The sequence below is a fragment of the Miscanthus floridulus genome, chromosome 9, assembly GCF_019320115.1.
Source record: "Miscanthus floridulus cultivar M001 chromosome 9, ASM1932011v1, whole genome shotgun sequence".
NCBI lineage: Eukaryota > Viridiplantae > Streptophyta > Magnoliopsida > Poales > Poaceae > Miscanthus > Miscanthus floridulus.
Genome location: NC_089588.1, coordinates 114,470,478 through 114,483,642, shown reverse-complemented (window position 1 = coordinate 114,483,642; position 13,165 = coordinate 114,470,478). Strand labels below are relative to the sequence as shown.

General features: G+C 41.4%; 1 protein-coding gene across 4 annotated transcripts; it reads left to right on the top strand.

Moving 5' to 3' along the window:
• Positions 1 to 3,119: 3,119 nt before the first annotated feature.
• On the top strand, positions 3,120 to 11,689 carry LOC136484148 (uncharacterized protein C26H5.04-like). Of its 4 annotated transcripts, XM_066481345.1 has the most exons (9): positions 3,234 to 3,251; positions 4,424 to 4,654; positions 5,172 to 5,891; positions 6,098 to 6,193; positions 6,270 to 6,353; positions 9,917 to 10,151; positions 10,228 to 10,388; positions 10,665 to 10,946; positions 11,088 to 11,689. In XM_066481345.1, the coding sequence occupies exons 2-9, from the start codon at positions 4,607 to 4,609 to the stop codon at positions 11,145 to 11,147; spliced, it is 1,686 nt and encodes a 561-aa protein (XP_066337442.1). In that variant the 5' UTR covers positions 3,234 to 3,251; positions 4,424 to 4,606; the 3' UTR covers positions 11,148 to 11,689. The 4 variants fall into 4 exon arrangements, with proteins under 4 accessions (XP_066337445.1, XP_066337444.1, XP_066337443.1 ...); XM_066481346.1 differs by lacking the exon at positions 4,424 to 4,654 and having other exon boundaries at positions 3,122 to 3,251; positions 11,088 to 11,688; XM_066481348.1 differs by lacking the exons at positions 10,665 to 10,946; positions 11,088 to 11,689 and adding an exon at positions 10,501 to 10,658 and having other exon boundaries at positions 3,120 to 4,654.
• The last annotated feature ends 1,476 nt before the right edge of the window (positions 11,690 to 13,165 follow it).

Sequence of the window (13,165 nt, the reverse complement as noted above, 5' to 3'; positions counted from 1 at the left end):
TAAGTGTCTCTTCAACCCAAACGACACTTAGAACTAGTCCATCCTTAATCTTGTGGTCCATCCTTTGAAAACCAAAACGATTTCCATCGTAGGGGCATGACAACCATGATTGCCCAATCAATTTCTATTGCCGTGACCTAACTTAATTACCTCTACAAAACACACGTTAGTCACAGTAATCACGTATTGTTATTAATCACTGAAACCCAACTAGGGGCCTAGATGCTTTTAATGATGACATAAGATTACTGTGACTAATATGTGTTTTGTAGAGGCAACTTAAGTTTGGTCATGGTAATGGTGATTGGTTAGGCAATTATGGTTTTCATGCCCCTGTCGATGGAAATTGTTTCGGTTTTCAATGGATGAACGACAAGGTTAAGGACGGACTAGTTCTAAGTGTCGTTTGACATTGGAGAGACTCTTAGAGTAGTTTACGACTTTGTTTTTCTTTTGGCCGTACTATTAAGGGGGTATGAACTAGTAGCTTGCCTAGGTGACTCTAATGGTTTAGGTGTGGTACACACTTGTCAAACTTAGCACTAGGTAGCTCAAGGACAGCCCATATATCAGTTGAAGTCAATGCCGTTCACAAAGTTGGTAGAATTTGAGGTGAATGGAGACTTGGACGCTGGACCGGACGCACAGGTGCCGTGTCCGATCAGCGTTAGCTCGTGCAGCTAGGGCTTGCTCATCGATCGGACGCTGGCTCCCAATCAGGATTGGACGCGCAGGACTAGACGCTGTGACCTGACGCACTAGAGGCCACATACGGTCAACAACAGTAAGCATCCAGAGAAGGAAATTACTGATCGGACGCATCAGATGGGTGGCGATCTGACGCTGGTTAGAATCCGGTCTCTAATGACTGTGCTAGCATCATGTAGCCGTTGGCTACTGACCGGACGCGTCCGATCACTTTGACCTGAGCGTCCGGTCACTCTAAAATGTGCTGAGTTGGACCACAACAGGTATGTTTTGAAGTGGGGAGTATAAATACTTCTCCCACTCGTCCAACTTAGAACTCTTGCCCATTTATTCAGCTGAGAAACACCTTTAGAGTGCAAGAGAGAGCAAGACCTAGTGGGGTGATTGGGATTTGATAATCCAAGATTAAGGACCTCATTAGTGCATAGGGAGTAGCAAGTGTGCATCCATCTTTCTCATTAGGCTTATCTTGGTCAAGTGAGAGTTTGTACTTGTTACTTTTGGTGATCGCCATCACCTAGACGGCTCGGTGGTGATTGAAAACTTGGTGATCATCCGACGGAACTTGTGGATGACCCAAGTCATGATGTGAGCGGTCGTAGGCGATTCACCGCGACGGAGTGTCAAATAATCAGCCCGTAGAGAGCACTTGATCCTTGCGCGGATCAAGGGGCAGCTACACTCTTGCGCGGGTGCTCCAACGAGGACTAGTGGGGAGTGGCGACTCTCTGATACCTTGAAAAAACATTGACGCATTCCTCTCTCTTTACTTTGAGCATTTGGATTTGAGAAATTCAATTTATGTCTTTACATTCTTAGAATTATCATGCTAGAGTAGGATTGGAACCTAGGGTGCAAAACTCTTTGTGTGATAGAACAATAGAAACACTTCTAGGCAAAGGAGGTGAAATAGGCTAAGTGTAGGGCTTAATTATTACAAGAAATTTAGAATTAGCTCAATTCACCCCCTCTTGAACATCTCGATCCTTTCCGTAACAACGGTATACCTTTTGAAGACCAAAGCTGCTAAGGATATATTTGACTCTTAGCGATCGGCCGTCTCACATAACAGAGCGAGATATAAGATGAAGAGGTTGTTTATTAGGTGGAATCGTTTTGCGGCCTATGTTAAGCCTTTTGCTTTACTTTCATAGAAGAGTCATTTTGGCTTGTCTGGCCTAGCAAGGCAAGCCTCGCTTGCATGAGCAAAACAACTTGATCTAACCCTGCAACCAAGTGCGCCCTGGACGTACTCTGGAGCCCTCGACTTCAACTACCATGACAAATAGCACACCACACACCACAATCGGATTGGAACACTTGAAATACTTAAATAACTGATTATATAAAATATTTGAGAAATTTCTGGGGATTACCACTACAAAGGGTGGTGTCGAGGCGAGACTATCAAAAGTAAGTGAGGATAAAAAAAGTAGTAATAAACATTATTATAGTTTAGATTACATAAGAAACGTGAAACCATCGGGTAAAATGAAAGCATTCATGGTTGGAGATATCGAGACGCTATTCTGGAAGAGTCCTGATAAAGAAAAAGAAAAAGAAATAAATCTTGCGGATAAAGACCCTGTTCGTTTTGCTGAAAAGCTATGGCTGAAAGTATTATTCACTGATTTATTATGAGAAAAAAAACAATATTTGTTCATTAAAATAGTACGACTCATAAGACTAGCGAATAGGGCGAAAGAACAAAAAAAAAAAAAGAATCTTACGGGACAAGAAAAAGAAATTGAAAAAGAACAATCAAATGCATAAGATTCTCTTGACTTGGAGAATTCAAATCATACCACAAAGCCGCATAAGAATGTTTATGCTTATTAGATTCGAGGTTAAACATTTGTAGAAAAAAGAATTACACGAGCAACAAAGGCAATGAAATTCCATAAAACAATGTAAAACACCTTGATCCAAAAGAAACAAAAACCGAAAACGTACTAGAAAATAGCACCTGTCAGTATATGTCCCATTTTTCAGACCAAATCCAATGCAGCCACCGCCTTCATAATAAAAATCTAACAAAAATTAAAGACGATCGAATGCGACTTCAAAAAATTATACTGGTTATACTGGTCATGCTGTTTTTACTGTTTTTACTGATTTTTTTTAGAAAAAAATCATATTCCGCCTGAAAAAAAAAACATCAAGCCAGTCAAATCTGGCCAGCCGAACACAGGCTCATTGTACTCACCAGCTAAAAAATAACAAAGGAATAGAGTAAATAATTCTTCATTCCACGTGCGACACCCAACTGGGCCGTGCCACTGGCCCACCCATCATTTCTCTATCACCATCCCCTCTCCTATAAACACCAACCAAGCAGAAAAAAAGCTGCTAAAAAATACCCAAAAAAAAAATCAATTTTTCATAAAAACACTTCTCGGCCACCTCAATTTTTCAATTCTTCATTCCACGTGCGACACCCAACGGGGAGCTTCGCGTGCGGCGTGGAGGATGGCGCGCGCGCCGTGCTGGCCGCCGGCGCTGTGGAGCACCTCACTCGGCTCCTCGCTCACCCCGACGAGAAGGTAGGGTCTGCTCCCCTTCACTTGCTCGTTAGCTTGTGTCTGCGGGAATCTGATTGGTTTTGGTAATAGAAAAGTAGGTTTCTTGCCTAATTGGGAAAAGATCTGTTGCGACCAGCAGAGTCGACGGAAGCTAGCAGCAACAACTGCTTGCCTTGTTTCTTGGTGTAGATTTGGGATACGTTAGCAATTATGCTTGAAATTGAGCCTGAATTGGGTACAAATGGTGTCCATTTCATTAGTTTTATGAGAACTATTGATTGGATTGGTGAAGAATTTTGACCTTACTTTCTGCAATTGGGAATTTGGGATGAGGTGTGTGTGGCAGCTGGCAACCACAGCATTCCATTTGCTGTTAACATGTTCTATAGTATAAGGGTTTTGATGTAGTTAAAATTTGAAATAAATTGGGGTAATTTTGATGGCAAATAACTACGGATTGGTTGAAAAAAAGTAAACAACTCTGCATTGGGGAATTATGATTGGTGGTTTGTGCTTAAAGCCTTGGAATGAGGCCAATTATTTGAGCTAAACTGTTGGAGAATATGTTAGTTTAGTTAAGGTGAGAACTAGTGTGGTGGTTGGCATTTCCTTTTCTCTTCTTTTCTATGCCCGTTCCTTTTTATGCTATTCTCATCATTTGGTTGAAGTAGTGTAATTATTGTTCATTTGTGCTTGAAATCAGGAGAGTTTGGTAGCGGGTCAATGGTTAGGTTTGGTGATGGTGGGGGAGGATGTGCTGCTGGAAAGTTGTCTTTTTTATTTTGGATTCCTGTAGAGATCGTCTATATTCATCGATTACAATTTTCTTCCTCTTTTGAACACAATCTAAAAAATATGTGGTAAATTGCTTCTGTTAGTTATGGTAAAACTGGAGCTCATGATTTATGCTTGAACTTAGAACTTGTTTGTTTTCTGATGTCAGAGTAGTAGCACTCAGCCAGGGATTGCAGTTTGAAAACCCCACATGCATTAGTCAGAATTTTGCCTCCCCAAAAATTTCAACCAATATATAATCGCTCACATGATCTATAAACTGGTGATGCAATGGATATATGAGCTTGAATGAATTATGGAGGTAGTCTGCAAGTGAACTAACTGTTTAGTTTGGTGAACTCTGCTGTTCATTATTCTACTATGAGGCCAACGGTCACTCCTTTGTGGTTGTGGTACAGAATGACTATCAAAGGGGGAATATAACACGGTAGCTGGGTAAGAAAACAAAAAAAGGAGATGAAATGATTACTTTGGTATTTCTCTATTGTCACATCTCAACATCCTTTTCAGAACCACCGCTTTCGACCTTAATTATATAGGGATTGTTATAAAAGGATAAGCATGCCCATTTTTCTGACATAATGATGTGGCAGTTGCTGGTTTTCTCCCTTTTTCTAGTTTGGGACAAGGTAATTTCTGATATTTATATTTGAAAATGGTTCTTGTGCATATTCATTATATAAACATGGCTCTGTTCAGCGAATTTTGCTAATGCCTTTACCTGCTACATTCTGATCAACAAGCTTTCGCCTGATTGTCTTACTTCACAATTCTCTTTCAGAAAATGAAACTAATTATGACAGAAAACTTCAAAATCTCCATTATGTTTCATGACTGAGTAATTCATTGTTATCTCTCTGAAATCTTAAGTTTTCATTATTGCTTAAATTCAACAATTATTTTATTGTGTTTTTTGTAAGCTGTAGCACATGTACAATTGTAAGAAGGGGAACCTAAGAAAATCTTCTTTGTTGAACACATGTTTTTATATTGTGCTTATGAGCCAATTTTGGTTAATGATTATTCATATTGTTTTGTATGATATGGTTGTAGATAATGATGCTGCATATGTTTTATTTAATGTTGTTCTCTTGATTAACATCAAACTTTGGAGTTGTTGTTGTTGTTGTGTTCTCTTGATTACAGGTTGTGGATGCAAGTGCACGTGCTCTCAGAATGATATATCAATCAAGATTAGCTCCAAAGTTTGATGTTAATAGTGGGAAAAACATGGATTTTGTTCTTTCGCTTTTGGATAGTGAGAACGAGAATGTCACAGAGCTGGCTGCTGCTATTATATCTCACTCTTGTGAGAGTAGTGCAGAACAATTGTCACTATGCAGTGCTGGAGTTCCACAAAAACTTGTTAGCCTTTTTGGAGGATCTATGAATATACGGGATGCTTGTTTAGGTTCCGTCACTGCAGTCATTCGAGATAACAGAGACGTTGCTTCAAGATTTGCATCAACGGACCATGGAAAAGGTTTTCGTTCAGTAGTTGGTTTAATACATGATCGGAGTCCACGCACAAGACTACTTGCTTGCCTCTGCTTGATTGCACTTGGGCATGCTTCTCCCTGTCATTTTCAGGACAAACAGATTAAGACCAAGTTGATTATGGTTTTGCTTGAGCTAATTGAAGAACCTGGTCACGTAGGAGATGAAGCTCCCTTGGCATTAACCACCCTGATTAAAGACAGCTTCGAACTGCAGAAACAAGCTCTTACAACGAATGCAGTTGAGAAGCTCAGCAACCATCTGCTAGCAAATCCATTGGAGACAAGGCGAGCAGTGACCATATTGCTTGCGTTATCTGAACTTTGCTCAAAACTTGAAGAGTCAAGATCTCAACTGATGTCGGTTGAGGTATGTCATGTGTGAAGTTCCGAAGTTGTCAATTCTAGTTCAGTACTCTGTAGAGTCCTTCTATTGTTATTGTTAATTTCAGTTAGGTTGGTAACTCAATCAACTGTCTCAATGTCAGCTCCCAACATTTAAGTTTTTAGTAGTGGATGCATACGGTTGTCCATTGACAAATAACTTATGACTATTAACACAATCTCTTAAAATAGGTATCAACCTTACTCCTTGAGGCATTGAAACATGATTGGGCTGATATCCGCGTTGCAGCATGTTCATGTCTGAAGAATATCTCCAGGTCACCAAAGGTAAGATGCATGCATCTTTCCATCTTGACTTTTGTTGTTCATCCCAGATGATTCAATTGATGTGTTTAATCTCCAGGTACTCAGTGGAGGTCGATTATCCTGCGATACAGTTATTGGTCCCCTAGTCCAGCTTTTAAATGACTCGTCTACTTCGGTCCAGGTATGTGAATCCTGCCAAATGTACAGTAACAGTCCTGAGATAGTGTGTGTTTTTTTTTTCTGGAAGGTGCAGTGCAGGTGCTTCCATGTACCTTTTCTTCTTCCAATGGTCTAGTTAAGTTATGAACATGTGGTATTCTAAAAGGAAATAGAGTTTCAGTGCATGGCATGGCAACTTATGTATTTGCCCACCCATCATGTAGCATTTTTTTTGAAAGAAAAGGCAGGAGCTCTGCCGCTCGCTCAATTAAGTATAGAAAAGAGAGTGTTTTATGTACACATGGCACCCATTGGGCCAATCACACCGGTCCTAGGACCAAAGTAGATACACCCCTCCCATCGTCAGTTTTTTCACCCCGCAAAGGAAAAAGCCCTGCGCCTTTGCACAGTGTCCTCTTTGGTCAAGGAGGCAACCTGCTGAGCCGTCTTGAACTCGTTCTAAAAAATGCTCCTATTCCTCTCCTTCCACAAGTTCCACACAATATATATTAGTACTCCATTGAAACGTCTGTGTTCCTGTTTTGGGATCTTGCTTGCTGCATCTTCCCACCATTCGGCAATGCAGGCGTGGTCCTGCTGCGGCAGCTGCACCATGAGATTTTCCCAAGATAACACTTGGCCCCAAACGGCCTTTGCAAAGGGACAAAGCAAAGAGAGATGAAGCCCTCTCCAAAGGTCCATTACACAAAACACAATGTTCCTGATGAGGCGATCCCCTCTTTTGCAGGTTTTTCATTAGGACTTTGTTGTGCATTAGGATCCAAGCGTGCACTTTGCATTTGTTTTCTGCTTGCGCCTTCCAGATGAGTTCGTGCTTGAATTTTCGATGGGATCCTCTGAATTGAATCATGTAGCATGTTAGCTGACTTCTGAATTTAAAACTACAAGGCAGCTTACCCCTTTGTGGCCTAGTGTGGTTGCAGTTTTACAACAACAACAACAACAACAACAACAAAGCCTTTAAGTCCTAAATAAGTTGGGGTAGGCTAAAGTTGAAACCCAACAGAAGCCATCAAGGTTCAGGCACGTGAATAGCTGTTTTCCAAGCACTCCTATCTAAGGCTAAGTCTTTGGGTATATTCCATCCTTTCAAGTCTCCTTTTATTGCCTCTACCCAAGTCAACTTCGGTCTTCCTCTGCCTCTCTTCACGTTACTATCCTGGCTTAGGATTCCACTACGCACCGGTGCTTCTGGAGGTCTCCGTTGGACATGTCCAAACCATCTCAACCGGTGGTGGACAAGCTTTTCTTCAATTGGTGCTACCCCTAATCTATCACATATATCATCGTTCCGAACTCGATTCCTTCTTGTATGACCGCAAATCCAACGCAACATATGCATTTCCGCGACACTTATCTGTTGAATATGTCATCTTTTCGTATGCCAATATTCTGCACCATACAACATAGTAGGTCTAATCGTCGTCCTATAAAACTTGCCTTTTAGCTTCTGTTTTACCCTTTTGTCACATAGGACACCAGATGCTTGGCGCCACTTCATCCACCCTGCTTTGATTCTATGGCTAACATCTTCATCAATATCTCCGTCTCTCTGTAGCATTGATCCTAAATATCGAAAGGTATCCTTCCTAGGCACTACTTGACCTTCCAAACTAATATCTTTCTCCTCCCGAGTAGTAGTGCCGAAGTCACATCTCATATACTCAGTTTTAGTTCTACTGAGTCTAAGTCCTTTAGACTCCAAAGTCTCCCGCCATAACTCCAGTTTCTGATTCACTTCTGTCCGGCTTTCATCAACTAGCACTACATCGTCCGCGAAAAGCATACACCAAGGGATGTCCCCCTTGTATGTCCCTTGTGACCTCATCCATCACTAAGGCAAATAGATAAGGGCACAAAGCTGACCCTTGATGTAGTCCTATCCTAATCGGGAAGTCATCCGTGTTTCCATCACTTGTTCGAACACTAGTCACAACATTGTTGTACATGTCCTTAATGAGCCCGACGTACTTCGTTGGGACTTTATGTTTGTCCAAAGCCCACCACATAACATTCCTTGGTATTTTATCATAAGTCTTCTCCAAGGCAATAAAAACCATGTGGTCCTTCTTCTTCCTATACCGCTCCATAACTTTCTTATTCGGAAAATGGCTTCCATGGTTTGACCTTCCGGGCATGAAACCAAATTGGTTCATAGAGACCCGCGTTATTGCTCTCAAGCGATGCTCGATAACTCTCTCCCATAGCTTCATAGTATGGCTCATGAACTTAATTCCCCGGTAATTAGTACAACTTTGAATATCCCCTTTATTCTTATAGATCGGTACCAATATACTTCTCCTCCACTCGTCAGGCATCTTCATTCCTTGGTTGCAGTTTTACCTACTCTTTTTTTTTTTGGAATCCAGTTTCTGTAAAGTGCCCTACAGAATTTATAGTTTTGTTGTCGAAATATAAATTTGTGCATCAACATATAGTTGCACAAAAGGGACCTAAAAGCTAGCAGGTGAACTTGTACCACTGCTAGGGTTTTGTTATTGAAGCAACCTTGTTACATAAGCCATGCTAAATTCAGTACTCCCTCCATTTCAAGATATAGCGCATTGGAATCTAGAAAAGTCAACATTATTAGTTTGACCAACAGTTTATGAAATTATATAAATGTTTAAGGCATAAAAGATATTTCATTGGATTCATATTTCAAGTATCTTTCAATACGATTTGGTTTTATTGAATTCATAATATATTATATGTGATGTGGCTAGTTGGCTCATTAGCTGGGAATGGAAGGGTAGATGGTGAGATGGTGTACTCACCCTCACAAGGAGGCTCTGAGCAGGCTCTTCAGATGGAATTAAGTTTAAAACAGACTCTGAACTAACTGAACCGAACAAACCCTGAGTGAACTGAAACAACTCCTGAACAAACTCTATCCTAGCTACTTGTGGACGATGTGGTTCCTTCTTCCTGTGACGCTCATATATTTTCCTGATGAATGTGTCAACAACAATAAGAGATTGGTCAAATTATATCTCAAAAGACTTTTGCAAATCCTAACATGCCTTATAAAAAGAAATGGAGGGAGTATTAATTAGGCAACTAGCTAGTGAGGCATCACTACATTAGGTCTTTAGACATTAGGATTTGATTAGAATCTACATACCAATGTACAGTAGCAAAGTAATGATTTGAAAGCTAGCAGGTACACTTCCTTATTTGGCTACTGGTAGCTTGGGCACCGTTTCATTGCTTTATGGGTGGAGGAACCTTTCTGGCACTATGATGTGCTAAATTTGGTGTCGATTAGGCAATTAGCTGTATTTTCAGACGTCAGTAATCAAGCCTTTAAGCCATTATCTTATCAACGCAAAGTTGCACAACAATAATTGAAAGCTAGTGCCAAACTTTCTCTTCTGGTAATCTGCACCCTGGCTACCAATTCTCAGGTTTATTGTTCCAGCAACCTTTTTGTCATTGAAGTTACTAAAGTCAGTATGAATTTGGCAATTAGCTGTACTTTGAAACATGACTATTTAGGTCTTTAATCCATTATGACTCAATAAAAGTTTCCTAATTTATCTCTCACTTATTGATTTGAAGCAGGTTGCCGCCCTTGGTGCCATTTGCAATATTGCTGTTAATTTGACACCCAGGAAATCAGTTCTTCTTCACTCTGGGGTCGTCTCACAACTTGTTCATTTGTCAAAGTCCATGGATCCAATGTTGAGGCTAAAATCTGTATGGGCTCTCAGGAATATTATGTTCCTTCTTAGTCCCAAGGATAAAGACTTCATTGTTAAGGAGTTGACCTTATCTACTCTTTCAAGCCTCATATGTGGTAAGTCTAATGCCTAAATATGATTATGAGGGAACTGCCATAGTATGTTGACTGCTAATTGTGGAATGTCATGCAGATTCTGAACATTTTGTTCAAGAACAGACCTTGGCACTCGTGCACAATCTTGTTGATGGATATGTGGACTCTGCTAATTATGTCATTGGCGAAGATGGAATGGTTATGGATGCTATTGCAAGACAACTGAACAATGCATCTGCCCCGGGAGTGTGCATTCAGGTCAGTTTTCTTCAAAAGTATAGTCTATTTATTTACTTATTTTGAAGATTTGAAATAATATAACCGTATGTCAATTCATATGCATATGCATTTTTTAATTTTGAAGGGACAGCCAGACAGGAGAGGAGAGAAGCATCTATTCTAGTGAACTGCATAGTTTTTATCCCATTCTTTGATATTTTGGACATATGTGCTTCTCTATGACTTACCATTTTGCAGAAGAATGCAAAAACCATTGTGCGGCAAGTCACTGATCTTGCTATTCCCTCTCTTCAGGGTATGTATGTGCTTGCAAACATTGCGGCTGGAAACGAATTGAACAAGGAAGCTGTGATGAATGTTCTTCTTCCTCACGGAGTGGATCACATCAAACCATCATTTGTAGTGAACTTTCTGCAAAGCAAGGATAAACAGTTGCGGGTTGCCACCCTGTGGTGCCTTCTGAACTTGATTTACCCAAAATGTGAAGCCTCATCTGGTAGAGTTGTCAGACTACAAAATGCTGGAGTGATCCTACAAGTGAAAAGCATGATAAATGACCCCTTCTTGGATTGCAAGGTACTCGCCCCTCCTTAAACAATTTGATCCTATGATGACTAGCATCGTTGGTATCTAGTCTGTCCTAATTGACAGAAGTTCTCAAAATTAATCTCGCTGTGTGATAAACCTAATTTGCAAAATGTTGAATCTCTTCTTCAGCTTAGAGTTTGTATGGTGCTTGAACACTGCATGGACAATGCAGACGATTGTTTCATGTGAGCAACCAGTATTTGATCTTGGCAAACAAAGTTTATGGAACCATATTCAGATCAGGAAAGAGGAAATCAGTGTGCTTCAGATCCAATATATGCCCTGAACAGTGGAACATGGGCACCATATTCAGATCAGGAAAGAGGAAATCAGTGTGCTTTTGCTGATGTCTCCAGGTCGGCAAGAGCCAACTGTCATTTTTGCACCATGAGAACCTGACAACCGGTACCTGTTGTGCATATTGTCCATTACCTCCTTGTGACCGTGCTGTCTGGAGAACTTGAGCTGCCTGCTCGCAGACTGAAAGGCTTTAGGCGCTAGATCCAGAAATCCCATTTTCCCCAGTGCCTGCCGAACCTGGTGCATGGTTTTGCGATGTTGAGTGTATAATTGAGGGACTGCTGCCGCTGTTGTACAAAATTTGTATTTCTGTTGCAATAAGGCCTTTTTTACATGCACCTACGGGTTAGACGTTGTCCATGGATTCCCATGTTCCCTGAAAATAAAGAAGATGCAAGTGTCCATGCATGTTTTGAGTTGCAGATCAAAGTTTGCGCCTAGTATTTCATACTGGTTGCGGCTAGCTGATCTTGGGTCCATTAATGTGATGTCAAGCCAACTGGCAAAATAGCATTGGCTCAAAGTTCATAATTCAGAAATTTTGAACTATTTTATTAGTGGGTTTGGCGGCTTGCCATCTCAGTTTGAAATTTTACTAGAATACCTTAGAATCAGCAGACCGAAAATCAGTGGTTGATGCTCTGATTGTTCTGAGCTCAGGGTGATTGCCGGTACCGAATTTAGCTGAACAAAGGTTCAGACCAATCTAATCTACTTGTACTGAACGAGTGATTAATTACTTTACATAATCATGTTACGGTCCACTACAAATTTTGACTATCATCTATGTATATGATATATGGATACACATATTGGAGAGAGATCATACATATGACGTACTCCCTCTGTCCCACAAAGAAAGAGCTATGGGATATGTGTAGGTCAATCTTTGTCAATCTTAATTAGGTTTGTAGAAAATACGTGTAACATTTATATCTCTAAATAAATTTATTATAAAAGTATATTCAACGATTATTTAATGATATTAATTATGTATTATAAATATTAATATTCTTATATATATAATTGGTTAAAATTAAAAAATATTGATTTCTCGGGAAGTAAGAATGTCTTCTACGGTCGTTCAACTCAGATATACAGTGACGTTGGGTGATGGCAGCGGCGTTGATAGTGACTAGCGAGGGGCACGAAAATACGAAGCAGACCGCCAGAGTTGGACGTTAGCGTGTAAACAAAAAAAGTGAGGTCTCCTTTCCAGGTTTCTTTTGCCACTTGAGTTCAATTGCTAATTGAGAACCTTTCAGATTAGGAGTGACTATTAATTTTTATGATAGACAAAAGAAAAAGATAGCCATATTGTGTATGAAACAGTTGAATTGTTCGGGAACAGAGAAAACCATCTATTTTAAATTGTAAGTTGTTCTGACTTTTCAAAATACATAGTTTTTATTATGCGCCTAATACGTACCAAAAGATACATCTCTAGAATCTAGAAAAGCGATAGGCAAGAGTCGCCCCCGACCCGAGCGGACACGGGATGGGAGAAGCCCTAGGCCCCCGACCTGACGGCCTCTCCCGCGCCGCCCCAACGCCGGCGCCCCTTCCCTCCCCCTCCACCTCCCTTACCCTCCCCACCCACACCGTCCTTGCAGGATCCAGCGCTGGAGCCAACTTGCGAGCTCCCTCCCCGTCCCCACCGCCGCCGCAGGGCACCATCGCGGCGGCCACCACCGCTGCTGTGGACGTGGGACCCAGCGTTGGAGCCAACTCGCGGGATCCCTCCACTTCCCCCTGCCGCCGCCGCCACCGCGGCCGCCACCGCCTCTATGGACGCCCCAGGGCTACTCGTGGACACCGGATCTGGCGTGCGCGCGCCGACCGCAATGCCATCGCCGCAGCGGCCGACGAGGTAGCCGTTGACGGCTGCGGAGGCCCCCTCGGCGCCT